General features: G+C 42.2%; 2 protein-coding genes and 1 non-coding gene across 8 annotated transcripts in view; 1 reads left to right on the top strand and 2 right to left on the bottom strand.

Annotated features, from left to right (window-relative positions):
- Window positions 1-3,566, top strand: part of FAN1 (FANCD2 and FANCI associated nuclease 1) — a 34,071-nt gene extending 30,505 nt beyond the window's left edge. For 3 of the 4 annotated variants that reach the window (XM_023195671.1, XM_023195670.1, XM_023195667.1), the window contains exon 14: window positions 3,274-3,411. In XM_023195671.1, the coding sequence (XP_023051439.1) occupies window positions 3,274-3,411 (138 nt within the window). Of the gene's footprint in view, window positions 1-3,273 lie in introns of all 4 variants that reach the window. The other variant, XM_023195668.2, reaches the window with a different exon arrangement.
- Window positions 3,567-5,390: 1,824 nt separating this feature from the next.
- MTMR10 (myotubularin related protein 10) overlaps window positions 5,391-23,416 on the bottom strand; it is a 53,535-nt gene continuing 35,509 nt past the window's right edge. Inside the window, exons 10-16 of one of the 3 annotated variants that reach the window (XM_023195675.1) lie at window positions 21,494-21,624; window positions 20,300-20,369; window positions 18,660-18,730; window positions 15,027-15,196; window positions 13,873-14,043; window positions 9,298-9,480; window positions 5,391-8,481 (exon numbers count right to left, since the gene is read on the bottom strand). In XM_023195675.1, coding sequence (XP_023051443.1) covers window positions 7,879-8,481; window positions 9,298-9,480; window positions 13,873-14,043; window positions 15,027-15,196; window positions 18,660-18,730; window positions 20,300-20,369; window positions 21,494-21,624 — 1,399 coding nt within the window. In that variant the 3' untranslated portion in view covers window positions 5,391-7,878. The other 2 variants (XM_023195677.1, XM_023195676.1) reach the window with 2 other exon arrangements.
- Window positions 22,980-23,082, bottom strand: LOC111528832. The gene has a single exon (XR_002727171.1). It is a non-coding gene; the product is annotated as a U6 spliceosomal RNA (small nuclear RNA).

A 23,416-nucleotide genomic window follows, 5' to 3' on the forward strand; every position in this document is an offset into this window, starting at 1 on the left:
AGGGTCGTGTCCTCTTCATGAGTCTACCCTCAGCATTATGCAGTGACCCCCCTTTACTCCTGGTAATCTTCGCTCTGAAATCAACTTTGTCTGATATTGTTAACATGTAGCCACTTCAGCCTTCTTTTGTTTAATGTTAACATGACACATTTTTCCATTCTTTTACTTTTGACCTATTTTATCTTAGTTTTAAATGTGGATTTCTTGTAGGCATCATATAGTTGGGTCTTACTGTTGAATCCAACTTAACCTCTGTCTTTTAATGGGGTGTTTGGAACATTTACATTTGATTATTGATATCCTTAGCTTTAAATCCTGATGCTTATTTTCTCTTTGTCTCAGAACTCTTTTGTTTCTTGTCTTTTTCCTGAGTAGCTGGGATCACAGGCGCATGCCACTGTGCCTGGCTAATTTTTGTAGTTTTTGTATTTTTAGAGATGGGGTTCCACCATGTTGCCCAGGCTGATCTCAAACCCCTGGGCTCAAGCAGTTCACCTGCCATGGTCTCTTAAGTGTTGGGATTGCAGGCATGAGCCACAGCGCCTGGCCCTGCCTTATTTTTAAATATTGCATTTTATAGCTTTGTTGGCTTGTTAGCTGTAACGGTTCATTGTGTTTAAGTGGTTGCATTAGTATGAATATTATATATCTTAAACTTATCCACCTTCAAGTGATACACACTTTAATGTAGAGTAAAAAGAACCTTTCAATAATATATACTTGTATCTTCCCTCCCAGCCTTTGTGGTGTTTTCATATATTTTACTTCTACGTGTTGTATGTTCTATAACATATTATTTTTGCTTTCTACAGTTGATTAATAAGAGTCTGTATTTACTCCTGTAGACAGCATTTCCAGTGCTTGTTGTTCTGTTGTATAGATCCAGATTTGTGTGGTCTCATTCTCCTGCTTGAAGAATTTCCTTTCATGCCCGTAATCCCAGCACTTTGGGAGGCTGAGGTGGGCGGATTGCTTGGGCTCAGGAGTTGGAGACCAGCTTGGGCAACACAGTGAGACCTCATCTCTACAAAATGATGAACAAATTAGCTGGGTGTGGTGGTATGCACTTGTAGTCCCAGCTACTTGGGAGGCTGAGGTGAGAGAACTGCTTGAGCCTGGGAGGTCAAGGCTGCAGTGAGCTGAGATCATACCACTGTACACCAGCCTGGGCAACAGGGTGAGACCTTGTCTCAAAAAAAAAAAAAAAAAAATTTCCATGTCTGGAAGTTCTGCTAGTAATGAATTACAGTAGTTAGCCCTCTGTATCCATGGTTTCTGTTTCTGTAGATGCAACAAACCATGGACTGAAAATATTTGGAAAAAAGAAAAAACAATAAAAAGTAACTACAATAAACAAATCAAATAAAAATAGAGCATTGGCCGGGCGCGGTGGCTCAAGCCTGTAATCCCAGCACTTTGGGAGGCCGAGATGGGCGGATCACGAGGTCAGGAGATCCAGACCATCCTGGCTAACACGGTGAAACTCCGTGTCTACTAAAAAATACAAAAAAACTAGCCGGGCGAGGTGGCGGGCACCTGTAGTCCCAGCTACTCCGGAGGCTGAGGCAGGAGAATCGTGTGAACCCGGGAGGTGGAGCTTGCAGTGAGCTGAGATCCGGCCACTGCACTCCAGCCCGGGCGACAGAGCGAGACTCCGTCTCAAAAAAAAAAAAAAAAGTAGAGCATAACAACTATTTTCATAGTATTTACATTGTATTAGGTATAAGTAGAGATTAAAGTATTTAAGAAGATGTGCATAGAATATGCAAATGCTGTGCCATTTTGTATCGGGGACTGGAGCATCCATGGATTTTGGTAACAGATGGGGTCCTTGAACCAGCCCCCGTGGATACTGAGGGAAGACTGTATTTAGGTTTTGTATGTCTTAGCCTTTATTTCACCTGTTTTTGAAAGATGTTTTCTTTGGGCAACGAATTCTATGTTGTTATTTTTCAATACTTTAAAAATGTTAGTCTACTGTCTTCTAACTAGCATGGTTTCCAATCGAAGAATCTTTTTTTCCCCCTCTGGCTTTAAAAATTCTGGCTGCTTTGACTATATCCCCTGATTACACAGTCATATTTCCTAGGGAACTGTTAAATTTGTGTGCCTAGGATTCATTGATTTTCTTGAATCTTTGGGTTTATAGTTTTCATCAAATTTGGAAAATTTTTGGCCATTTTTTAAGTATTTTTTTTTCTCATTCCTTTGAGGACTCTAATTAAACGTCTGTTAGGCTGCTGAATGCTATATTTAAACAATTTTTTTCTATACCTAGAATAGTTTTTATTGCTGTGTCTTCAAGTCTAGTGATGTGTAGTGAACAAAACACACAATTCCTGCCTTCATGAAGATGATACGTAGTACACATTTTTATCTTATGAATGCCATGAAAGAAGTGCATAGGGAGGATATACTCAGAGCTGTGAGCTGTCCAGATGAGTTTAAGCTGAGCATTGAAAGATAAGAAGTCAGGCATGTCAAGAACAGGGAGAAATGTCCCAGGCAATGGAAGAGCAAGTAGCAAGTGGAAGTGACGGCCTTGGGGTAGGGAAGAGACTGGTCATGGCAAGAAGGTTAGATTTAATTGAAAATGTAACAGTAATTGGAGGGTTTTAAGCAGGGAAGTAAAATCCAGTGCATGCTTTAAAACAATTTTTCATTTGCTATACTAAGAATCGGTTTACTCATCCTCAGTGAAGAACTGTCTAGTTTCTACAGAATAGAAAAATTTCTGAATAAATTTCTTAGCTGCAGACGCTCCTCAACTTACGATGGAGTTATGCCCTGATAAATCCTACACATCAACTGAAAATAATGGAAGTTGAAAATGCATTTAACATACTTATCCCACCAAACCTCATAGCTTAGCTTAGCCTACCTCGAATGTGCTCAGAATGCGTGCATCGGCCTACAGTCGGGCAGAATCATCTAGCTCACTGCACGCCGTAGAGTACTGGTTACCCTCATGATCATGTGGCTGACTGGGAGCTGTGGCTCACTGCTGCTGCCCAGCATGGAGTATCATACTGGGAAGATCAACACTCAGTATGGTTTCTGTTGGATGTGTATCACTTTTGCACCATTTTAAAGTCAAAAAATCCTAAGGTGAACCATTGTAAGTGAAGGACCATCCGTGTATTTGTGTTATACTTACAAATACAGTGGGACAGCAGAAGAGCCATTTAAGTAGTTGTCACTGACAACTACAACTTACTTGGATGGCTTTTCATTCAGTAAGACACTAATAACTTTTAAAAATTTCCCTTCCAGCTGGTGGAAGTTAAAGGCCCCAATGACCGTCTTTCACATAAGCAGATGATCTGGCTGGCTGAACTGCAGAAGCTGGGGGCTGAAGTAGAAGTCTGCCACGTGGTTGCAGTTGGAGCTAAGAGCCGAAGCCTTAGCTAAAAGCTATGGAATTGGGGATATTTGGTCATACATTAATGTAAGATTTTCAAGAGTATAAAGCATCATGTTTTAATTTTATTGTCCATTATAAACCTGATAGTTTGACTTGTCATTGTACCGTGTCTGTATATCACAAAACAGTGTTTGCTTGAATACACTCATCGATTCCACAGTGGGTAATAAACTTTTTTTTTTTTTTCGAGACAGAGTCTCGCTGTCACCCAGGCTGGAGTGCAGTGGTGTGATCTTGGCTCACTGCAACCTCCACCTGCTAGGTTCAAGCGATTCTCCTGCCTCAGGCTCCCCAGTAGCTGGGACTACAGGTGTGCGCCACCACACCCGGCTAATTTTTGTGTTTTTAGTAGAGATGGGGTTTCACCACGTTGCCCAGGTTAGTCTGGAACTTCTGACCTCAACTGAGCCACCCGCCTTGGCCTCCCAAAATGCTGGGATTACAGGAATGAGCCACTGCACCCAGCCGGTAATGAACTTTTTAAAAAAAGAAAAACCTCGTTGACCCTTTTTGGAGCTGGATGCATCTGTATGATCAGACATGCAAAAAGCTGGAAAACCCAAAAACAAGTGATGATTCATCTTTAGGTTTTTTTAATAAAAAAGTTAGCGGCCGGTCACAGTGGCTCATGCCTGTAATCCCAGCACTTTGGGAGGCTGAGTAAGGCAGGCGCATCATGAGGTCAAGAGATTGAGACCATCCTGGCCAACATGGTGAAACTTGTCTCTACAAAAAATACAAAAAACCAGCTGGGCGTGGTGGCAGGTGCCTGTAGTCCCAGCTACTCCGGAGGCTGAGGCAGGAGAATCTCTTGAACTCGGGAGGCGGAGGTTGCAGTGAGCCGAGGTCACACCACTGCACTCCAGCCTGGTGACAAAAAAACAAAACAAAACAAAACAAAAAAATTTAAAAAGTAGCATAACCAATGTTTCCTTCAAGTAATTAATTATATGGGAAGCCGAGATTCTCAAATATTATCTAAGTTTTTCTTTACTACCCTATACACATTTAGCTGTTAAACTTTGTTTTGTGATTATCTAAGGGCAGAAAAGTTAAATTCCAACTTCTTTAGGAATTAAAAAATTATCATGAAGTTGTGTTAATTTGTACCATGTAGGCCGGGCGCGGTGGCTCAAGCCTGTAATCCCAGCACTTTGGGAGGCCGAGACGGGTGGATCACGAGGTCAGGAGATCGAGACCATCCTGGCTAATACGGTGAAACCCCGTCTCTACTAAAAAAATACAAAAAACTAGCCGGGCGAGGTGGCGGGCGCCTGTAGTCCCAGCTACTCGGGAGGCTGAGGCAGGAGAATGGCGTAAACCCAGGAGGCGGAGCTTGCAGTGAGCTGAGGTCCGGCCACTGCACTTCAGCCTGGGCGACCTGGGCAAGAGCGAGACTCTGTCTCAAAAAAAAAAAAAAAAAAAATTGTAACATGTAAATGCTTGTTCTACTGATTGGGCCGGATCATGAAAGGCATGAAGTCTTTATCAGAGGCAGTTGTCCTTCATTGTCCTTCTCCCTGGGACCATCCCTAATAACGAGATGGGGGGTATTTTCTCTGTTGACAGTGAAGGCAAATCAGGGCTGCTCACCACCATGTGGGAGGTCTCAGGCTGGCCAGGGGGTGTGGTAGAAAGGGGGTTTATCCGTGTGCCAGGCCCAGGAGTCAGGGAATGGGATCCCAGTCTCTCGACTTGTTCTAAGGCCTTCTTGGGGGAATATTACTCCCCAGTTTTTGTATTTATTGAATGGAAGGACCAGTTAGGGCATGATCCATCAATATCCACATGGCCTTAACTTTAGCCACTTCCGAACTGCTGTTAAAAAGTTACTGATCACTACCTGGCTTTAGAGGGCGAGCAGAGACGTCCCATGGATGACAGAGAAGTATGGCTGGGAGAAGACGCCTTCACTCTTCCATCACGGCATTCCTGCAGATGATTTCATATTGATAACAACAAACAGTTGCTGTGGAAATTTATTAAGCCATCAGAATTTCCTTCACATTCATTACCGTTGAACAACAAGATAACACATCTTGCTTATCCCACTTGAACTCAAGTCACCAGTTTTAGGCACAAAGGTTTTAGTTTTCTCAGGAAATCAAGTTTGAACCACCTGAGTTACTATTGCAGCAAGCAGATTTTGTTGACAGGTGTGAGTAGCTTTCACCCTGTTAGTGAAATTAGTATCACTAATTGCACCTGTTAGTACAAATTAGTATCCTTTCCTTAAATAAAGTTAGGTATTTTTGGTTTCAAAATCGGGTTTCACTCATAAAATAACAGCAAGACACTGCACACCTTTATGTCCAATACTAGAAATTTCACCCAGCACATCAGCATCTGCACGGCATTCTCAGCAGGGGCTCTGCTGGTAGGCAGCGGGGGTGCTGAGCTCTCTAGTGCACTCTGTGCAGCCACACCACTGCCGTCACCACAAGTCCCTCTGATGGCAGAGGTGGTACGCAGCTTTACCCTGGCCCGACGGAAGGCTGTCATAGTTGTTTTTCATATTATGCACAATAAAATGTGGCACAATAATCATGATATAACAACTGTCCAGCAAAAATAAAACTATTTTACTACATTTGATTATACAAAAATATGCATTTTTCTATTTTTAACCATTATTAATAGTACCTAATATTTTTAAACTTGTAAATTAACAACAATAAAATACTACAGGAGTTAAAATAAATGTGAGGGAAGAAAATTACAGAGGGAAAAATGCTCAGTCCAACATTTAGTAATAATGAAAAAGCAGCTAAATGAAAAAGGGAGAACTGTGATTACACTGTCAATGGTAGGATACGCTGTGGTGTTACAGAGATTGGGTCTGGTTTCCCATCAAGGACTGTAAAATGTTTAATAATTCTATTTGTATAAACTGAAACTAGCCCTTATTTTCTAGGCAGCAAGTTGGCAAAAACCTTGGGTTTACCCATAAAGTGAATTTCTTATTTTTATAAGAACTTCTGTTATATCCAGAGACATTACCAATTTTTAAAAGGCAAATAATTCAGATAGAAACAGCTATTCAGTACATAGGTAAAATAGAGTTATCTTGAAAACACTTGTTTTAGAAAAGGAAATAAGCTAACTAGACACCTTACTATAAAAATTTTTCATATCTTAGGATGGCAGTTCAAGAAACAGTTAAATTTGAAAGCATCCATGTTTTGGCAGGGAATGAGGAGTGTGGGGGAGGCGGTGCCTCATTTCACTGCTGGAAGAAGCTTCAGCTTTGACCTCTACAGTGGTGGGTAGGCTCTTGTCACAGTTTGGAAATAAGAGTGTTTCAGATCAAACAAACAACCGTGTCTCCTCATTCTCCTCAACTTCGCTGTCAAAAGTTGGGGGTTGGGAGAGCACTTCTCTAGCTATTCAAATGGCAGTGTTTTCAGAGAATCCATTTTTTTATTTCTCCTTTATTCCTAAGCATTAGGAACTACGAGAAAAGCACATCTGTAGAGGTGCCCAGCTTGTGACCTCATTCGTTATTTCCAAGGGGAAGTGCCAGCAGTAGTTTACTGCAAATACTGATGGCCAAGCCCAGCACGCCTCCCAGCAAGCCTTGTTTTTGAGGGTGGGTTTTGGCATAGATGGCAGTCTCCTGTCTCCAGCACGCACCTCTCAGGAATCAGCACCCCACGGGCCGCTCCCCAGTGGCTTTCCGAGGAACAAGACTTTGGGGATGCCTGGCTACGAAGCTTAGTATGAAAAGCCTGTTTCCAATATGCAATGGGATTTTCACAAAAGAGAAATCATATTTTCTTCTGTAGTATTTGTATCTTAATGTCAAAGGCACTTCTAAGTTTAATTATCTGCAGCAAATGCTTTAAAATTAACAGTGCATATCATTTTAAAGTTAGCCCTATGAAGTTAAAAAAGCAAACTCATGATTTCAAAACACAGTGATCGAAGGTCCCGAAGAAGGTGATCTAAAATAATAAATTCTGTCCACAGAACACTGAACCTTCATCAGGTGAGTTCAATTAGAGATGACAGAAAGTAACCACAAATATACACGAATACTTCCTAAAACCTGCTGGAGGTTTTATCAGATGTTCCTAAAAATGATACGAAACACAAATTTCTTAACGTTCCTGTTGCCTGCTGCTTGGGGTTGCTAACATGACTATCAGATAGCCTTCAGGAGGCAGTAGGAAAAATAGATGGAGAAAAAATGTAGCAGACAGAACATGAACAGTTTGATCACAGTTACAACAGCCAGACCTGTAATGACAGAAAGAGGACAGGAACACAATTTACATCTCTCTTAAAATAAGTGTGAAAGAAGCATGATTCAACATGTTTTTAAATATTAGTGCAAATTCCAACTATTATTATTACATATAAAGTTATTAGAGCTTCAAACGCCTAGGTTAGCAATTTTAATTCAGAGGAAAAAGTTGACAGCTTCCCTCAAAATGTTCAGAAAACACCCTATTTTAGTCTTCATTTGCTAATGTCTCAGTAGACAACCATATTTTGGCCCCACTTAAAAATTTGCTTAATGGTGTTCCTAAAATGCTTCGTCTGCATAGATTCCCTACAGGAGAAAATGGAAAGGAGGAGGAGAGAAACTCCGGCGTCCCCGAGGTGTCGGTGTCGTGCGGGCCGCTGGCTCTGAAGTACATCCTGCTCTGGCCCAGCTCCCCGTGGCAGGCCTCCAGGGGGTCGCTGCGCTGCTGCCGCAGCATCCTGCTCAGCACATCCACTTCATCAGCCAGGAGGGAGAGCTTGTGAAAGGCTGTGACGGAGCCGCCCAGGCTGATCTGGGCCTCAGGAACCCAGCGGAGGTAGCACAGTTTCCACAGTTTTATGTGTGTTCCAGAGACACGGGGCAGAATAACACCGTGCAGGTTGACGGGTTTAGAAAACCATTCTCTAAAATATGGCTCCATATCACTGTTCTGGCTGTTGGTTTGCTGAGGTGGATCTGGCTTTGGTTTTAATATCAATGAATTTCTCCTTGGAAGTAATTCTTGGTCACTGATGATTCCATTCTTTAAGGCAGACGGCATTCCTCGTAGTGTGGAGCTGTAGTTTTTCTATACAGAAGAGATTTTATTATGTTCCGGGATTTCCCTTTTTAGAAAGATTGTAAGGATGCAATGGCAAATATAAACTCAATACTATGAAAAATTAATGGAATTTCAGCCTCAAGGAACATTTTCCTCCCTTCCTCTGTAGTCCTTTATAATCCTCCTCCCCTGGAATTAAACTTTATGTGTTGACTCTACCTAGGCTAGTGCCATCAGCCTGAATGGGGGTAAGGGATGAGAGTACCTCCTATCCACGAATTTGCTTAAGGATAAGTTCTAAGACTAGGGCTAGAAAAAACCCTAGACCTGGCCGATTGTATCAAGAACAACGGCAAACTGAACGGAGGCAGTCAGGAGACCAAACGTCTGCTTCTTTGTTCTTACCTTTCAGTACTCTCCAAATTTTCTACCAAAAAAAACCCCAAGAATTTATTTGGAAATTTTTAAAAGGACAAACAATGAATGTTATCAGGACAAGAATACAGCAGTCAGGAGGCTAGACTACATCACAGCCAGGTGGCATTCCCTGCCACAGTGGCGGCTTGAATCATCGAGAAATGGATCAATGGGGCTTCAGTAAATGGGGCTTGCAGGCTCAGAGCCGCAGTCTGCCCACTCTCAGGTACTGAGACTTTGTGGGCCTCAGACACCAAGAAGAAAGCTGGGATACAGTCACTTGAGTTAAAAAGGGAATGCCCCCTCAGAAACCTGCATTAGCAGTGTTACTCTTGGAACTGCCTTTATTTTTAATGCTCTGTGTTCTGAAAAAGATGTGTTTGGTTATGTGTGAGCCAACATCAGGTTTTGTTAGCTGCGATTTACCTTTGTCCGTTTAAAAGACTTCACAGAGCCATTGTGTACACAAGGCGTGCTCTTTCCAATGTAGAAGGGGTTATGGAAAAGGGTGCGGTCCTTTGCTGTAAACTGGAGAGACCAGTCCCAAACAGAGGGGAATTTTAAGCCCTTCTCGTCACCCAATTGGATATTTTTGCTTATAGCAAATTCCTGCAAAATAAATAAAATATTTGAACATTTGTGAAAATATGCAAAACTAAGGATTTTCTCATGAATGCCTTTTTTCAGATGAGCCATTCATCATTATACAGGTTAAATGTTCTGTACCGCAGCCCTCAAAACCCACCAGAACGGCACTTTCACTTCAAGAAAGGCTCCTGGCTTTTGGGCTCCGAGAAGCTCCCCCGTCCCCATGAACAAGGAGTGTGCTATTCAAGTGCCCTCTGCCTTAGGACCCCAAGGAAGCCGTGCCCTTTGGGCAATAAGAATGTTATTAAGAGACGTTTCACTAACATGATACTACAAAGTCTTAAACATGTTGAATTTATTTCTATAATTACAGTATTTTACTTTTATGAGCACACTATCAGTACATTTTAGTAGTTACCTGTTGGTAAGTGGATTAACAAAACTTCTGCATGGAAATCTCTGCCACCAGTTTTATAACTGACCTTCTAGGTGGGGAGCTACACTTCATTGAGCCAGTGATCTCAAATCATAGGCCACAGACTCGGAGTAGGAAGGAAGGGATCAACTCCCCTGTGGTCCTAGCATGTGGCTAAAACCATGGAGACCACGTACACAGGAGACCCCTCTTCACAGGAGTCCACCTCTAGCCTGGACGCTGGGCTGGTGCAGCCTGGTTATCTGGCTTCCCACCACAGGAAACTGTGTCACACAAAGCTACGGGGTGACAGCCAACCACCTCACTGTGAGGAAGACAAGGAGCTCCTCTGGAAGGCAGTCCAGACCATTTCTATGAAGCACAGTCACATTTAGCAACGAGGAGAAAGGACTCTCATCTCGGCTGATGGACGGCAGCAGGCTACCACAGCAGCACATACACAACAGTTCCCTGGAGGAAATAACCCCAGAAGCAGAGTCGCTGGATGATGGGAGACGTCTGATTCTTTGTTCTTACCTTTCAGTACTCTCCAAATTTTCTACCAAAAAAACCCCCAAGAATTTACTTGGAAATTATTAAAAAGGCAAACAATGAATGTTATCAGGACAAGAATACAGCAGTCAGGAGGCCATGACTACATCACAGCCAGGGGGCATTCGCTGCTACAGTGGCGGCTTGAATCATCAAGAAATGGGTAAGCTATGTAACAGTGCAGGGCATTTTGTAAAGTTTTACAAAATTTTCTACTTCAAATAAGTAAAAATTCATTAAGCACCAAATACACACACTCTTAAAATTTTTGGCCAGGCACAGTGGCTCATGCCTATAATCCTAGCACTTTGGGAGGCCGAGGCAGGCAGATCGTGAGGTCAGGAGTTCAAGACCGGCCTGGCCAACATGGTGAAACCCCATCTCTACTAAAAATACAAAAAATTGGCCGGGCGCAGTGGCTCACGCCTGTAATCCCAGCACTTTGGGAGGCCGAGGCAGGCGGATCACGAGGTCAGGCGATCAAGACCATCCTGGCGAACACAGTGAAACCCTGTCTCTACTAAAAATACAAAAAAACTAGCTGGGCGTGGTGGTGGGCGCCTGTTAGTCCCAGCTTCTCGGGAGGCTGAGGCAGGAGAATGGCATGGACCCGGGAGGCAACGAAGCTTGCAGTGACCAGAGATTGCACCACTGCACTCCAGCCTGGGCGACAGAGCGAGACTCCCTCTCAAAAAAAAAAAATACAAAAATTAGCCAGGTGTGGTGGCACATGCCTGTAGTCCCAGCTACTCGGGAGGCTGAGGCAGGAGAATCGCCTGAACCTGGAAGGCGGAGGTTGCAGTGAGCTGAGATCGCACCACTGTGCTCCAGCCTGGGCGATGGAGCAAGACTCCGTCTCAAAAAAAAAAAAAAAAAATTTAGTTACTTGAAATTTCATCATGTACATAGATTAAAAACCACCCATTTGTTTTAAACACTGTTAAAAGCTGAAATCTAGTAAAACATGAACCCGAACATGTTTTAATGGCCCTTCAATAAGTATACAGAAAATGTCCTCTTCGCCAAGTGCAGTGGCTCATGCCTGTGATCCCAGTACTTTGGGAGACTGAGGTGGGCGGATTGCTTGAGTCTCGGAGTTCAAGACCAGACTGGGCAACGTGGTGAAACCCTGACTCTACAATACAAAAATCAGTTAGGCGTGGTGGCATGCGCCTGTAGTCCTAGCTACTCAGGTGGCTGAGTAGAGTGCTTGGACCCAGGAGGCAGAGGTCGCAGTGAGCTGAGATGGCACCCACTGCACTCCAGCCTGGGTGACAGAGCCAGACTGTCTTAAAAAAAAAAAAAAAAAAAAAAAAGATGTTCTCTTTTTTAAAAGGTGAAAACTAAAACTATTTATCTCCAAGAGAAATCAGATTTTCTACAAACAATACCTGGCCATAGCACCTAAGGTGGCCTGAGAATGGAAAAAAAAAAAAAGAAGAAATGCTTTGGGCTTCTGCCTGTGTGGAAGGGGCTGCGAATGGTTAAGAATCATGACCCTTAGACAATGACCAGTTCCTGCTAGGGAGGAAGGGAGAGGGGGATTCATGTTAGTACTTGTCACAAAAAGCTTTTGAAAAAGCCAAATTAAAAAAATAGAGCACTAGAACACGAACAGGGAAAGCAGATGAAATACTTGTAGAAAGTATTTTTTACACTCCCTCAATACAATTCAGTAATGTTCATTCCGGTGAGAAGTCTGTCAGCACACGCAGCATCAGCCAAGCAGCAGAGGCAGTGGTGTCTGGGGGCCGGGAGTCCTCCATGCAAATACCCACCCACACGCTGCCCAGTCCCCAGACCCCAAAGTCTTTGTCCTCGCCTCACGCACCTTTTGCAGGCTCACACCGTCTGTGTGTACACGGGGTAGTGAAGGGAGAGAATGAGGAAGAGCTGAAGGAGGCAAACAAGGCCGAGGGAAAGCCTAGCTGGAGGCAGAGAGGGGGCCCAAGAATGATTATGGTGACAACAAATGAAAACGAGCAACTGGGAGAGCATGTATTTTAGAACAAATGAGCGTTCCATGCCCCAGGAGCCTGAGCCTGGATCACTGGTCCTCAGCACAGTATCTGGAAAGGTCAAACTTTCCTGGTGGGGTGGGCAGGGAACAGATTCTGGCTCTGTCACCCAGGCTGGAGTGTAGTGGCACAGTCTCAGCTCGCTGCAATCTCTGCCCCCTGGGATTAAGTCATCCTCCCACCTCAGCCTCTCCAGCAGCTGGGACCACAGGTGCACACCACCACGTCCGGCTAATTTTTGTATTTTTTGGAGAGATGGGCCAACGGTGTTGAGTTTCTTTGAGCCCTGGGTCCCCAAAAGTGGCAATGTTGGGCAATCTCTCCTGCCTTTCGTGTCCTGAGAACTGGCTCCTGTGGACTGAGACTGCCCTTCCTCAGTCCCGTTTTCTGACTCTATAAAATCCCAGATCTTGTCCTTTTCTTTGGGATGCCCGTAATTAAGTTCTCCCTCCTGCAACAGCCTAAATAAATCAGCTCCTTAACTGACCGGTGTGTTATGTCTTTTACACCAACAAATCCAGAATTCATATGTCTTTAGGAAAATTTGCATAATGCTTCACAGTTTACAAAATGTTTTCACCTCATACACGACTAAAGGTATAAGTGTTAGTCTGACAGATCCATTTTACAGGTTAGGAACCTTGACTCTCAGGCTGCAGCCTGAGTGGAACATGGGCCTGGCACTTTTCCCAGACCAGGGCCAGAACTCAGTTTCCCGCTCCCCAGGCCACAATGCCTAGCCCAGGGCCTTACGGCTGAGGCTGAAGACCCCGGAGCTCACTGTGAGGGGAATCCTCTTCCTAGAAAGGCTTCCTGAAGGCCCACAAGAGCTGCCCTTTCTGTTTCAACGGTCTCCACAGCATTCGTCAGCTTCCGTTGCTGGTTCAAGGTGGGGGAAACAGCACTCTGGTTCAGAATGGTTTCCACCAGTGGCAAGCAGTAGCTAGTTTCAAGTTTGGCTTGAGACCCTGCTTAGTCAAGAGGAAATGACTCTTCCTCTACATCAATGAATTGTGATCAGAAACTTAAAACTCTTGAAGGAAAATAATCTTGTTTTGTACAAATTTTTATCTTACTGACCTAGGAAATAAATATCCTATAATAGGGCTTTTGTTTTTTACTACCCAATAGCCCAAATGTGAAATATAAATACAAAAGCATGACATTTAAGGTGGTTAAAGTAATTTACATCTTTAAAGGGGTTTACTACAAAAAATTTACATCAGAGTAAAACAAAAAATGTTCATTCATAAAAATAATTTCCTAGATTTTTGTGTCTTCAAAAGACTTCATTCAGAAATTTCAGATGAAAATGGTAGTGAGTTTTAAATCATAGACTTTAAATAGGCAGTGAATTATACTTCAATTATGCCTCGATAAAGTTGTAAAAACAAGGAAAAACGTAGCCACAGCCACAGGGTTGCTTACCGTGCTTTGCTTCACTCGCTGGTGAGGGGAGTTGAACAGGAAGGTGCCAAACAGTGAGATCCGGGTGCTGTCGTACAACACGGCCAGGTAGGTTTCGGAGAACTCGAAAGCTGCAGGATATTGTTCTAACAGCTGCCAGGTGGCGTCCAAGAATAGCAAAAATAAAGGAGACTGGCAAATACAAAGAAACAATGGGATCATTTAATGTTAGTTATCCTTTCAGCCATTCACGTTTACTTCAAAATGTACCGCTGATGTTAAAGAAGAGATGAATAAGAAAACATCTAACCCTAAAACACTTGGCTCCTAAGCTGAGCTATACACATCTATCAAACCCAAGAAGTAATGTTCAACCGTGGTAAACATCACAACCCTTATTTGCCCAGTAAGTGTAACAAGTTCAAATGGCAAAGCACACAGTTGAGCGGGTTGCCCACTATATGAAGACGGAAGAGCAAAGTATGTGTTTAAGCATGTCCTAGAAACAATTCTTTAGATTATATGACAAAACAAAACCATCAACCAACTTCTCTAATGTTTGGCTGATCCTGTAGGCTCAGCATCCAGAAAACGTCCCCACATTTCAGAAAACACTTTGGGATCAGCCTCGGTCACGTGGTGTCTCCCCAAGGACAGTAGCAGGTGGCCACTATTTTTTATGAGACACCACAAGTCAAATATGCTCTCTGAAACAACCTTCTAAAACCTGATCTGACCTGCCTGGCGGGTAAGATATTTGTAAGGCCTTCCGCAGCCTAACTACAGATCCAAGGCAGCCACTGACTCCACAGCTATTACAAAGGTGGTCCTCTCAAACTTTCCATCTTAACCTATGTATCCCATTTTAAGAAAATGATATTCCAAAAGTGATTTTTCAAAATAGCTAATATCTGCTTTTCAGTATTTTATTCAGAATTTTTTCCATAGTTTTCCACTTAGACAAATTCAATAGACAACTTTTAAAAATTTCACCTTCATAGTTACGATAATCTTTATAATAAGTACATCAATTTGAATTCTAACCCATTAATTAGCTTTGGACTATGGAAGCTAAGTTGTACCAAATACAGTATTTTTTAAAAGCCCCTTCATCTTTTAATGACACATTTTGTGTATCCTTGAAAACTGATAAAAAGGTATCAAGATTTTGTTACCTCTTTCTCTGATCTCTTTAGATGGTTGCATCTGTCTAGAAATTGATATCCTGCCATGACCCACTCCTTCTGTATCAGACTCTGAAATCCAATAATTGTCCTAAAATAGGGATCCAGCATCACTTGAACAAGAGAAGCTACACAACAGCTCAAGTCTCTTCCTTCCTCCTCTGTCAATAAAATGGAAAGAAAATGATTACAACATAGACAAATGATGAGAGAGAAAGGGAAGGAAGGTAAACTAGATAATTTGGTATTCTGCACACCTAGGCTGCCTTCCACATCTGTATAAGGAAATTTTACTGGATTCTAAAATATTACAGACTTGTAGATAAACCAAATTAGCATTTACAGGAGATGGTTTTTTATACATGGATATTTGCCAGATAAGAGAAGCTCATCACTCATACTTTTTACATTTGAATGGTTCATGGCAGAAAATCCATGTGGACTCCATTCCACTGCTCTTTTGTCAAGGTGTTAAGTACAAGGTAATCCTTCTGCTGACACTCCACACGGCAATACTGAGGAGTGAATGGGGAGAGCGGCACTGTTCACTACCACCTGAAGCTGCGGCAAACAATTCCCTCGTGTCTTGTATAGCTGTTGTCCTTTCCAATGAGGCCAGAATGACCATGCTATCAAAGCCAGCCAGGAAATCAGAAGAAAACTATTGACCAATATCCCTTATGATTATAGATGTAAAAATCAATAAAACTTTAAGTAAACCAAAGTATCCAGGAATGCAAAGTTGGTTTAACATCTGTCAATCGTAGTAACATACCACAGTAATAAAGGACAAAACCAACACGATCATCTCATTAGATGCAGAAAAAGCATCAGATACAATTCTACATTCATTCCTCATTAGGAATAAAAGGGAACTGATTTAAACTGATCAGAGACATCCACAAAAACCTACAATTAATGTTATTCTCATTGGTGAAAGACTGGATACTTTCTCCCTAAGATCAGGAAGATGATAAGGATGTCTGTTCTCTACACTTCTCCATCTCATTGTACTGAAGAATCTAGCCAGAGCAATTAGGCAAGGAAAAAAAAAAGAAAAGGCATTCAGATCAGAAAGAAAAAGGTAAAAACTGTCTTTGAAGACAACATGATCCTGTATGTAAAAATACAGGATCTCTTATAGAATCCACAAAATAACTACTAGAGCTAATAAGTGAGGTCAGTAAGGTCACAGGAATTCTGTACACAACAATCTGAGTACACAGTAAACCTGAAAATGAAATTAGCAATTATATTCACAGTGACATAAAAATAAAATACTTAAGATTTAACAAAATAAATAAAAGACCTGCACAATAAAACACTGCTGATAAAATGAAAGATCTAAATAAATGAAGCAGCACAATTCATAACAGCCACAAAGTGGAAACAACCCAAATGTCCATCAACAGGTAAATGGGTGAGCAAAATGCATCTACAAACAGTGGAATACAATTCAGAAATAAAAAGGAACAGATTGCTGATACACACTGCATGAATGAACCTCAAAAACATGTATGTGGAATGAAAGAAGCCAGAGGCAAAAGGCCACATATTGTATGATTCCACTTACATGAAATGCCCAGAAAAGGAAAATCTAGAGACAGAAAGATTAGTGGCTGCCTGGAGCTGGGACTTTTGGGGTGATGAAAAATTTCCAAAACTGGACTCTGCATATTTACTAAAAATTACTGAATTACAAATTCAAAATGGGTGAATTATATAGTATGTAAATTTTTAACTAAACTGTTTAAAAATAAACTTAATAAAAATGCTAGTAAAATGAAGGTTCAGTGCTACTTCTGAGGCCTTTTCTATTACAAATGCATGGAGAAATGGAGGATGAGTAGGGTTCTCCGATATGATGAGAATACCCACTGGATGAGAGAAATTGTGATTATTAGGCTCTGCATGCATTTGTGCATTAAACACACTCTGCATCAGTTAAGGATTACTTTATATGACACATTACTATTTTATTTTTTTCTAAGAGTCTTAGAGATTGTTGCCTTGTTAAAGTCAATTAAGTTTGACAGTTGTTAAAAGTACTTCTGCAAGCTTGGCTGGGCACGGTGGCTCACACCTATAATCCTAGCACTTTGGGAGGCTAAGGTGGGCAGACCATCTGAGGTCAGGAGTTCGAGACCAGCCTGGTCAACAATGTGAAACCCCATCTCTACTAAAAATACAAAAATTAGCCGGGCGTGGTGGTGCATGCTTGTAATCCCAGCTACTCAGGAGGCTGAAGCAGGAGAATTGCTTGAACCCAGGAGGTGGAGGTTGCAGTGAGTCAAGATCGTGCCATCGCACTCCAGCCTAGGCGACAGGAGCGAAAAACTCTGTCTCAAAAAAAAAAAAAAAAGTGCTTCTGCAAGCTTAAGCAACATTTTGTACTCATATACTATGCAACATGAATATACAGTCTTCCCTCAATATCCATGAGGAACTCATTCCAGGATGTCCCTTGGATACCAAGATCCACAAATGCTTAAGTCCTGGATGATGTGAAATTTGCATATAACCTATGCACATCCTCCAGTACGCTTTAAATCAACTCTAGATTACTTATAACACCTAATACAATGTAAATGCTATGTAAACAGCTGTTATACTGTTTAGATAATAATGACAAGGAAAAAAAGTCTGTTCATGTTCATTATGACCAAAATTTTTCCCCCCCAATATTTTCAATTCTGGCTTGGTTGACCACAGATGGGGACCCCATGGGTACAAAGGGCCTACTGTATTATAAGAAGGTAGTTTTTAGTCTATTAAACTTTATCTACAAACTTAGACATTCTGTTAGCTGTAAAGTTATTTAATATGTAATTATCCTTTGCTTAACTGATTTTTACATCATCGTTTATTCCTACCAAATACTACATTACTAGCTATTCAGCAGTTCAGTCTATTTCTTCATCTCAAACTGTTTCCTTAGAGTCACCATCTAGCATGAGCCAGAAGTATTTAAACTAAAACAAATCTGTATGAATTAGACAGCAAAATTACAGAGAGAATGCCCTGTCAAAATTAACACTAAGTATTAATCCATTAGGTGACTGGACCCACCCTTCCCATAAAATAGGAAGGATAATTTAATAAAGGGTAAAAACTGGACTCCTTTTTATTCTTCTATTTGCAGTCCTTGTGCCACTGTTTTATCTAAAAAAAAAAAAAAAAAGTCTTGCTGTATTGCCCAGGCTGGAGTGCAGTGGTGCAATCTTTGCTCACTGCAACCTCCACCTCCTAGGTTCAAGTGATTCTCCTGCCTCAGCCTCCTGAGTAGCTGAGACTACAGGCATGCACCACCCCGCCTGGCTAATTTTTGTATTTTTAGTAGAGACAAGGTTTCACCATGGTGGCCAGGCTGATCTCGAACTTCTGACCTCGAGTGATCCACCCGCCTCGACCTCCCAAAGTGCTGGGATTACAGGCTTCAGCCACCGCACCCAGCCCGTGCCACTGTTTTACTCAAATGATGTGCAAAATCTGTAATGTCTTTGATGGTACTGTAGTAAATAAGAAATAGCTAAAACTCATGTGATTGACTTGAATGGGGATAAGCAGTAAACCAAGGTTGGCTGGCATGATGGTCATGGCGCTTTCAGGAGTTACTTTAGTTACCTTGTAGGACTACAGAGAGATGTTTGCTTTCTAGCATGTATACAAGTTCTGCTGAATGCTTAAGGAATGCCCTGAAGAGAGAAAAGGAAAAATAGTGTTAAAAATCAAATCTCCACTACACATATATCAAGTACTTGAAATCAAGCAAATCTAGTTTCTCACTTTACAGATGCTCTTTGATTCAGGATGTCCCCAAGACTCAAGACCCATGATAACTCAATGGGTTTATCGTGACTTATGTCCTGATAAACCCACTGTAAGCTGAAAACACCCTGAAGTGAGAATGCGTGGCTGACGGGCAGCTGCGGCTCCCTGCTGCTGCTCAGCATCACAGGAGAGGACTGACTGCTTTCTACTGAACGCACGTAGTTTTCACATTACCGAAAAGTTTCTTTAGTACTTATACGATTCCTCAAAGGAGGATATTTTGTAGTTTTTTTTTTTTTCTTTCTAAGAGACAGGGTCTCATTTTGTCTCCCACACTAGAGTGCAGTGGCATATCATAGCTCATTGTAACCCTGAACTCCTGGCCTCAAGTGATCCTTCTGCCTCCACCTCCTGAGCAGCTAGGACCACAGGCACAAGCCACCATGCCTGCCTAATTTTAACATTTTTTTGTGAAGATGGGCATCTCACTATGTTCCTCAGGCTGGTTGTGAACTCCTGGCCTCAAGTGATCCTTCTGCCTCAGGCTCCGTAGGACAACAGGCACATGCCACCATGCCTGGCTAGTTTTCAATTTTTTGTGTGTGGAGATGGGGTCTCACTATGTTGCTCAGGCTGGCTGTGAACTACTGGCCTCAAGTGATCCTCCTCCCCCAAAGCTTTGGAATTACTGGCATGAGCTACTACAACTGGCCCCACTTTGTAACTTTTTTTGTTTTTGTTTTTGAGATGGAGTCTTGCTCTATCGCCCAGGCTGGAGTACAGTGGCGTGATCTCAGCTCACTGCAACCTCTGCCTCCCAGGTTCAAGTGATTCTCCTGCTTCAGCCTCCTGAGCTGGGACTACAGGTGCGCGCCACCATGCCTGGCTAATTTTTGTATTTTTAGTACAGACAGGGTTTCACCATGTTGGCCAAGCTGATCTCGAACTCCTGACCTCAGGTGATCCACCCGCCTCGGCCTCTCAAAGTGCTGGGATTACAGGCATAAGCCACCAGATAAAAAGTCTCATTTTGTACTTTTTATACCAGGGAAATTCATAAACCCTTTATAAAAAGGAAGCGGTTGACTTATGACAAAACTATAGAGATTGACAAGAGATTAGTGGTAGCTAACAGACACAGATGGGGGTGCACCTATAAGAGGGCTAGCACGGGGAGGCCTTGTCATGGAACAGGTCTGCATCTTCCTGTGGTGGTGGCGGTGACGTGAAAGTACACGTGATAAAATCGCACAGCTGTGTTAAGTGCATGCACACACACACAAGAGCATGTATGAACTGGTGAGTAAGATCTATTCAGCGTCCCAATGTCAGCTTCCTGGTTTGGATGCTGTACTCTCGTTACGAGATGTTACCATTGGGTGAAGTTGGATGAAGAGTAAGTACATGGCTCTCTGTGCTATTTTTGTACCTCCAGTGAGTCTGTAATTATCTCAAAAAGTTAAAGGAAAAGAAAGTAAAGAAGTGGTACAAACCTTACATATTCTAACCATCGAGTATTTTCCAGTGAAGATAACCATTTCTCTTCAGTTTCTTCAAAAGGCTCTGTAATAAATTATATACATACACATTTTTACTTTTTTAAAGTTTATTTTATATGATCCCTATCAGAGTTAAGAGATACATCAGTTTCTAATATTTAAAAGTTGGCTTTCAGTAAATATCATGCATTTTCACTTTAATAACATGGAATAAGCATTTAAGAAGACATTACAATTCTGTAACAAAGCAAAACAAGGCATTCCCCTGGGGCTCCATCATCATCTCTCTCGCTCTTTCAGGGAAATCTTGGAGTCCAACCAACTCTGACTCCCAACAGCTAAGAATTCCAGCCTTCCCTGCTCGGCCTATGCCTTGATCCTGGCCCTCCTGACCTGTGACGTCAGCGGCCCAGGCCCTAGCCCTTGGCTTTCTTACTGCAAGCCTTGCCCTCCCACTTCCCTGCCCCTCCCCTGCTGTCAGTGGTGCCTCTGTGCACGGCTCATGTGGCCTGAGGGCTAGCCACTGCATGATGACAGGCATCCTACTGCCCCGCCCAGAGTGCACATAATCATTCAGGACACTAGTTTTTTCAACAACTTGCCCTTGCCCCGCCCCTGCAAGGCCCTCCCCCAGGGAGTGCTCACTCATTGCTCAAGATCTGCTGCAAGGCTGCCTTTGCTGACTCCCTGGTGACATAGAGGCTCTCTCGAGGACCCACATTACACCAAAGATGCTTTCACATGACTCATCCCCCAGGACACATCGAAGCCGCCTGATACATTTGCTCAAACAGATATATCAGAATTCCAAGGCTACAGATACAACACAGTTGTTGTCAAGTCACCTGTCTCAAAGTATAACTGCATGTCTTAAAATCTTAATACATTGTCTGTGAGGTAATACAGTGTTCTACTCCGCAAATGCTTTTATAAAAGTATTCTACTATACTTTTCATGATTGGAAGGAAATTTAATACACTCATTTTCCCCCCTCTAAAACAAAAAGTAGTTTAAACTTAATTCCTTAGGAGGTTCTGAAGTTCTCATACAATATATAATTTGTACAAATAATTCCATAGACTCCTTAACTCTATGTTTCCATATTTTTAAGGAACATCATTTTTCCTGACATCTCATACAACTCTATATCCTGTGTTCATTATATATATGAAGTAAGAATGAAATTACCATTAACACATAGCTGCTTCAGTTTTACAAACGCTGCCTGTACTTCTTGAATATTAGGCAAGGTCTTATCCAAATCTGATTTGTAAACATCACTTCTCTGTGGGTGACTTTTAGTTATTGCATTACAAATCCTAATAAAGACAAAAATCCTTTAGTCATTACTCATTCACTTCAGCATATATTTATTTAACACCTACTATAGACCAGGAGATAGAGGAATGAGACAGCTAAAGTCTCTGTCTTTGTGGAGTTTACTTCTTTTTTTTTTCTTTAAGACAGAACCATTACTTATTTTTTAGTTTTAGAGACTATTCCATCAGGTTTCTCTGCATGATTTTTCTGTATTCTCATAAAACTGAGAGCGAAATCAAGAAGACAAGTAAACTTTGTTTCCCTCTTACCATCCAACTTCTCACACCCATCTGGTTTTGACTATTGCAGAATGCTGCCATTCACCTCACCGCCACCCCGACGTGCAGTGCTAATTAGATCATTAGAACTAATTAGATCATTTCCTTCTTTCTTTTTTTTTTTTTTTGAGACCGAGTCTCGCACTGTCCCCTGGGCTGGAGTGCAGTGGCGCGATCTTGGCTCACTGCAACCTCCCCTTCCTGGGTTCAAATGATTCTCCTGCCTCACCCTCCCGAGTAGCTGGGATTACAGATGCCCACCACCACACCTGGCTAATTTTTGTATTTTTAGTGGAGGCGGGGTTTTACCATGTTGGCCAGGCTGGTCTCGAACTCCTAACCTTGTGATTCACTCCCTCTCGGCCTCCCAAAGTGCTGGGATTACAGGCACGAGCCACCGCGCCCGGGCTCATTCCCTTATTTCTGATGGGAGAAAATAAAGCGCATTCATTGGAAAACTTGCCCAGGAAACAGAAGCACTGCCAAGGAGGGCAGCAGGTCATTTAGATTAAGGAGACCCTACACTCCCACATCTTTCCACACGATGTAGACAGAAGGATGGCAAACCAGACTCACATTCTCCAGCTCTAGAGAATGCAAAGCACCTATTCCCAGAGTCTTAATGATTTGCTGCAGGATGAACTGCAAGTAGAGACATTCTCCAAAATTCCTCCCACCCTTCCTCTATTCTTAGGAGAGAACCGGCTGCTATAAATATGTGCCATGGAGTCTCTAGATGTCTTCAAGGGAAACAGCCAGGACTGGGATTCCCATCTATGTTCAAAGAGTTAACTTCCACACCACTTAAAAAAATAAATAAATAAACCTGCTATTTTTTTTTCCTGAATAGAAAAAGTAATATAAATTAGTGTGAAATGTTTCAAAATACCTAGAAAAGATAAGAAAAACAAAATCATTCAGAATTCTAAAATTCTGGCGTAATCTTTCTAGGTTTCCTCTATGCACCTTTATGTGTATGGAATTTAACGTATGCCTGAAAAATAAAATGGCACTGTACATTTGCCTGATAAACTGATTTTTAAAAATTAAATAACATGAATACGCTCCCATTTCATTAAAATATGGAATGTTTCATGAATCTGCATGTCATCTTTGTGCAAGGGCTATGCTAATCTTCCCTGTATCCTTCCAATTTTACTACTTGTGTTGCCAAAGCAAGTGTGGAGCTGACATTCTTGGTGGGGTGGGGTGGATGATAAGATAAAATAAATGGGCTGTGGGGAATGCCGTGGATGATGTCATCATGGGATTACAGGCTATTTCAGGTCACATGGTCAACAACAACTGCTCTGTGAAGATGGTACTGAAGCTGAAACCTAAATGAATAGAGAAGCAATGCAAAGACCTGGGGTGAAAGTATTCTAGGCAGAGGGCAGCTAGTACAAGGGCCCTGTGGCAGGTAACAAGCATGACTGCTGAGAAACCTCAAGAAGGCCAGTGGGGCTAGATGACACACACACACCTGAGGGAAAAAGCTTAGGAGACAAGGTTG

This window comes from Piliocolobus tephrosceles, chromosome 6 (assembly GCF_002776525.5).
Source record: "Piliocolobus tephrosceles isolate RC106 chromosome 6, ASM277652v3, whole genome shotgun sequence".
Lineage (NCBI taxonomy): Eukaryota > Metazoa > Chordata > Mammalia > Primates > Cercopithecidae > Piliocolobus > Piliocolobus tephrosceles.